The 6,583-nt window shown below is 34.3% G+C and overlaps 1 protein-coding gene across 1 annotated transcript; it reads left to right on the plus strand.

Annotated features, from left to right (window-relative positions):
• The first annotated feature begins 4,782 nt into the window (after positions 1-4,782).
• LOC115964168 (uncharacterized protein At4g02000-like) lies at positions 4,783-5,349 on the plus strand. The gene has a single exon (XM_031083523.1). The coding sequence runs from the start codon at positions 4,783-4,785 to the stop codon at positions 5,347-5,349; it is 567 nt and encodes a 188-aa protein (XP_030939383.1).
• Positions 5,350-6,583: the final 1,234 nt, after the last annotated feature.

Consider the following 6,583-nt stretch of genomic DNA (forward strand, 5'->3'; position numbering starts at 1 on the left):
CTTAAAATTAATGTCTCTTTTAATTAATGTAAATCTCTATATATTTTAAAAACCAAATTATTTATATCTTTGTTTTATAATACAAATAAAATCTAGAATTGACATTAATTACTATAGTACTTTTTTTTCACAATAAGCACGTGCTGCCCTAACTAGTAATATTAATAATGTCAAGTGGAAAGTCCCAGGGATGATCATTTTAAGGAGAAAATGAAAAAGTAGAGGAAAATATATCCCATTTATCAGTATGCTTTTCTTGTTTTTGTTTTGTTTTTATAACTCAAAAATATACATGATTAGCAACGAGATAGATTAGAATCTCCATGACCATATATTCCATGCTGAATGTTCAAACCATAACTGTATGTACGTCAGTACGTGTAGCTTGAATTTTCAAAACATTGCCTTGTGTGGTTAAAAGAGTCTCTCTCTTTTTTCTCCTGTTGTAATTAGCAATGTTGAATAAAGAGGCAATACGACACACCTTAATACTACAAGTCTACAAGACAACAGCAACAAAATAAAAAATAAAAACAAACAAACAGACAAACTACAAGACAATTAATTAATACTACCATAGAAGGCATTAAGATGACCATTACAAATCAAACCGTGAACAATTTATATTTTGTATGTTTGAATAAACTATCCATTTTATTTTGAGATGAAACTAAACTCAACCAAAAAATGAATGCTAATATGCCAAGGGTTTTGTAGCTCAACTGTCACATTTAGGTGTTTTTAACAAAGACATTTAAGATTCAAATTCCCCCAATCGATTATCAACTATTGATGTATTAAAATAAATAAATGAACGAATGTTAATATAGGATTCAAGTGATAGCTTAGTGGTAAAGTACCATCCATATTTATGATTTGAACCCCACTTCTCACCTCCATACTATCTACCTATCACCACAAATCAAAACAAAAAAGGTTGGGGATAAAATTTAAGTACATAGGATTAAATGATGTTCTCTTACAAAGTTGAATTTCTAAACAAGACCAATAATATGTGACAGATGTGGTAATATTTCATACACAATTGAATGGAGTCTTTTGGGTTAATATTGTAAAATTCAAAGTTTATTTGCGTTATACCAGCTGTTCAAAGATAATTGGGAATCTGAGGAGAGAGACTGAGTTTTGGCAATGGCATTGCCGAAATTCAGCCAAAAAGTAGGAGAGAGAATGAAGAAAGAGGAGAGAGAAAATCTTTGAATTTCGGCAATGGCATTGCCAAAATTCCACTGCCCAATTTTTCCAGTCCTGTGCGTCCGAGTGTGCCCGAGTGTGGAGTGCTCTTAAAATAAAAAATAGCAATGACAGCAATGTCATTGCCGAAATAGGGGAATAATTTTTTTTTTTAGCAATTGTGATAATGGCATTGCCGAAAATGAAAAAAAAAAAAGTGGTTTCGAAATCTCTAGAAGAGTAAAAAACAGATTTCATGTCCACAATATTTTTATAATAAATTACATATAATTAGTTATTATTAGTTAAAAAAATTGGTGACAACTAATTGTGGCAATGGCATTGCCGAAATAGGAAAAAAAAAAATTGTGGCAATATCATTACTGAAATAGTAAAAAAATAAAAATGACAAACTACTTGAAACAATTACATTGTCGAAATAGGGAGAAAAAAATTGGAAATACCATTGCCCAAAAAATATTTTCCCCTATCTCGGCAACATTGCCGTAAATGAAAAAAAAAAAAAGAAAAAAAAAAGAAAAAGAAAAGAAAAGAAAAGAAAAGAAAAGAAAAGAAAACGGCAATAGGATTGCCGTTTTCCTTTTTTTTTTTTTTTTTTTTTTTTTTTTTTTTTTTTTTTCACAATTACGGCAACGGTATTGCGGTTTTTTTTTTTTTTTTTTTTTTTTTTTTTTTTTTTTTTTTTTTTTTTTTTTCATTTACGGTAATGTTGCCGAAATAGGGGAAATATTTTTTGGGCAATGGTATTTCCAATTTTTTTCTCCCTATTTCGGCAATGTAATTGTTTCAAGTAGTCTGTCATTTTTATTTTTTTCACTATTTCGGCAATGATATTGCCACAATTTTTTTTTCCTATTTCGGCAATGCCATTGCCACAATTAGTTGTCACCAATTTTTTTAACTAATAATAACTAATTATATGTGATTTATTATAAAAATATTATGGACATGAAATCTGTTTTTTACTCTTTTAGAGATTTCGAAACCATTTTTTTTTTCCATTTTCAGCAATGCCATTATCACAATGGTTAAAAAAAAAAAATTATTCCCCTATTTCGGCAATGACATTGCCGTCATTGCTTTTTTTTATTTTAAGAGCACTCCACACTCGGGCACACTCGGACGCAGGACTGGAAAATTGGGCAGTGGAATTTTGGCAATGTCATTGCCGAAATTCAAAGATTTTCTCTCTCCTCTTTCTTCATTCTCTCTCCTACTTTTTGGCTGAATTTCGGCAATGCCATTGCCGAAACTCAGTCTCTCTCCTCAGATTCCCAATTATCTTTGAACAGCTGGTATAACGCAAATAAACTTTGAATTTTACAATATTAACCCAAAAGTCTCCAATTGAATGGGTGCCAATGACGACTTTCCATAAATTAATGTGGTGCGTATTTAATGCAGGAGGGATTTGAGGAGATCTTTTTTCTTAAAAAATATGAAGTCTATTTAAGACATGAATTGGAGTCTTTTGGCTGAATATTGCTAAATTTGAAGTTAATTTGTGTTATAGGTACTGTTTCAACTTATTTAGGAATCTGAGGAAAGAGAGTGAATTTTGGCAATACCATTGCCGAAATTCAACAAAAGTAGGAGAGAGAAATTTTTGATTTTCGGCAACACCATCACCGAAATAGGAGGGAAAATTTTTTATTTTTTTTCCCTCCTATTTCGGCAATGCCATTGCCACATTTCACTTTTTTTTTTTTTTTAAGAAATGATATGTGCACACAATTTTTACAATATTTTTACAACATTTTTACAACAAATCACAGGTAATTAGTTATTATTAGTTAAAATTTGAATTTAACACTGAGATTATTTTTTTAATCCAACAAATATAACCTGCCACTTAAAATTTGTTGTAAAAATATTGTAAAAATCGTGTGCACATATCATTTCTTAAAAAAAAAAAAAAGAAAAAAAGAAAGTGAAATGTGGCAATGGCATTGCCACATTTCACTTTTATTTATTTTTTTTTATTTATTTTATATATATTTTAAGAATGATATGTGCACACAATTTTTACAATATTTTTACAACAAATTTTAAGTGGCATGTTATATTTGTTGGATTAAAAAAGTAATCTCAGTGTTAAATTCAAATTTTAACTAATAATAACTAATTACCTGTGATTTGTTGTAAAAATGTTGTAAAAATATTGTAAAAATTGTGTGCACATATCATTTCTTAAAAAAAAAAAAAGTGAAATGTGGCAATGGCATTGCCGAAATAGGAGGGAAAAAAAATAAAAAATTTTCCCTCCTATTTCGGTGATGGTGTTGCCGAAAATCAAAAATTTCTCTCTCCTACTTTTGTTGAATTTCGGTAATGGTATTGCCGAAATTCACTCTCTTTCCTCAAATTCCTAAATAAGTTGAAACAGTACCTATAACACAAATTAACTTCAAATTTAGCAATATTCAGCCAAAAGACTCCATGAATTGTGTCATGCCATGTGGAAATTATAGACCACGTAGTTCTTAGTAGGGTAAAATACGTACTCGGTCCCTATTTATTACACCATATTTTAATTTGGCTTTTTAACCTTTTAATTATATTAATTTGGTTCCTAACATTTTAGTGTCATGTTAATTTAGTCTATGCCGTTATCTCTTAAATGGAAATTGCTGACGTGGCAAGCAACTAAAATAAAAAAAATTAGTTTATTGCCACATCAACAAAAACTATTTTTTTTATTTTTTCCATTTGTCATATTTGCAATTTATATCCAAGAGATAACGACAATGACTAAATTGATACGGCATTGAAATGTTAAGGACCAAATTGAAATATGGTGTAAATGATAGAGACCAAATATATAGGTTACCCTTCTAAATAATTTGAAGATCTAGCCACATGACAAATTCTGAAGGCTTCATACATATCAAATGGCCAAATTTGGCATTATCTTGCTTTGATTAATAGACTAGTCAGGGACCTATGCAATACACAATCAAGTTTATCATGGTATAGTCTTTTTTTTTTTTTTTTTTTTTTTTGTTTCTTTTATTTTTGTCTAAATATGAAATTTGATTATTATGGTAATTATTAATATATATTTATTATAATTGATATTGTATATGGAACTATAGATTCTTGTATTATGCATTTATTACTATTGTGTTGTGTTTGTATATGGAATTATATATTCAACTATTTAAGACAAGATGCTATAAATAAATAAGATCAACTTACTGAGGTCGCTCTCTAAGGCTCTAGGACGATCCTTTCCTTCAACCCCAGTGGAGCTTTTCGGTCCCTGTCCCTGTACAGGTTTCCAGTTCCCCTCTAGTACTCTGGTACTACCATCCAAGACACAACCATTGCTCACCTCACTACCTATACAATTTACCAACATGGAGTCCCTTGAAGGATTATGGAAAAAACTCTCCCTATTAGACAAAGAAGAAACAGGAATAGCATGCCCAAAGAAAACAGAGCTTGACAATTGACACTTTCACTCTTGCTGCTAAATTTTTGACAAAATGAGTCGTCAACGTGGAATCAGTGGCTCGAACATTCAGGCCACTATGGAGATCGGAAAAGGATGTTCAAATTAAAGATATGGGCGACAACATCCTGTTCTTTAACTTTGAAGACGAATGTGATCTAGACAGGGTACTGGAACATGAACCTTGGACATATGACAAACACCTTGTGGTCTTTGAGAAAGTGACTGCAAACGTGCCCATATCATCACTCACCTTCCAGTTTACAACATTCTGGATCCAAATCCATGAACTACCAGTTCAATGCCTCAACCAAGAAACACGGGATGCCATTGGAAGCTCTTTGGGCACACCATTACTCATGACTGATACAGAATGTGAAGGAGGTAAGGGAAACTATTTACGAGTTCGAGTTCGCATTGATATTACTAAACCTTTGAACAGGGTCCGCAAGGTATGGTCCGAAGGGTCCGTCATTGGGTGCGCAATTTTGAAGTACGAGCGTCTCCTAAACTTTTGTTACTGGTGCGGCTTGGTCTCCCATGATGATAGAGATTGTGAACGCTGGTTGAGAAGCAAAGGTTCACTGAAAAAGTCAGACCAGAATTTTGGGGATTGGATGAGTGCAGAGATAGACCTTAATACCAAAAACCTCCATTACTGTACCTGGAACAAGACCTAAACACCCAAACTACAAAAAACCACCACCAAAAACACCCACCGCCCTAAACATCTAATCACCACCATCCCAACCACGTGACTTTCCACCAACCATGGCGTCAATCCCAACAACTGTCACTACCACGACAATAAATGAGGTCTTAATTGCTCATCAATCTGTAGTTGAATGGTAGGAGAATCAAACATTCAATGACCGTAACGGCAGCATCTCTGGCACGGAGGAAGCATCCGTTGAAAAATCTAGCATAAATGCCAACATTGAAGACAGAGAGAAAGTCTTTAACTCCTCACACTCTGAAGCCGAGACCAAACTGGACTCAAAGCCCAAAGTTCTATCCCAACACACTCCTACCACTATTGGGCCATGCACCACTCAACAACCCACCATCACCACGCAAAGCCAACCCCAACTCACCCCTACCACTATTGGGCCGTGCACCATACATCAGCCCACCAATATCACAAAAAGCCAAACCAAACCATTGCCAACCAAAACAACGTGGGTCAGAATTCCACGTGACAAACAAAGCAACCCAACTAACGTGCTCATGATTGAGAGAAAACACAAAAGAAGCGATGAGCCTGAAGAAGGTAGCCGTCCCACAAAAAAAATCGCAATGCCTTATGAGGAATCCCCAGAAGCTTGCCCAACGGTGGTGGCTACGAGGCAACCTCGCCGACACCAATGAACAACATAAGCTGGAACTGCCATGGTTTGGGACGACCATGTGCAGTTCAGGAACTCACCGAGATGGTGAAAAAATACGCTCCAACAATTGTTTTCCACGTGGAAACAAAATCCAAAGACAAATAGGTGAAGAATTTAAGGGTAAAATTGCAACTAGATAATGTCCACATAGTCTTTAGACTTAATACTGGTGGTGGCCTTGCACTGTTTTGGAGCAGAGATATCAATCTACACATGCTAGATGCAACACCCACTTACATTGATGCAATGGTGAACCCAGGAGTGGATGACGCCTAGCGGTTTACAGGATTTTATGGAAACCCTATAACGGCCAATCGGGAACACTCCTGGGCACTACTTAAACATTTAAGCCTCAAAATGGACCTCCCTTGGATTTGTACAGGAGACTTCAATGAGATTGTCAAAGCAGAAGAGAAACTGGGTGGTGCAATGCGTCGGGAGAGACAAATGATTGAATTTAGAGAAGCTCTTGACTTCTGCAGATTCCAGGACTTGGGTTTTGTCGGCTCTCCGTTCACATGGTGCA

Source organism: Quercus lobata, chromosome 2 (genome assembly GCF_001633185.2).
Source record: "Quercus lobata isolate SW786 chromosome 2, ValleyOak3.0 Primary Assembly, whole genome shotgun sequence".
NCBI lineage: Eukaryota > Viridiplantae > Streptophyta > Magnoliopsida > Fagales > Fagaceae > Quercus > Quercus lobata.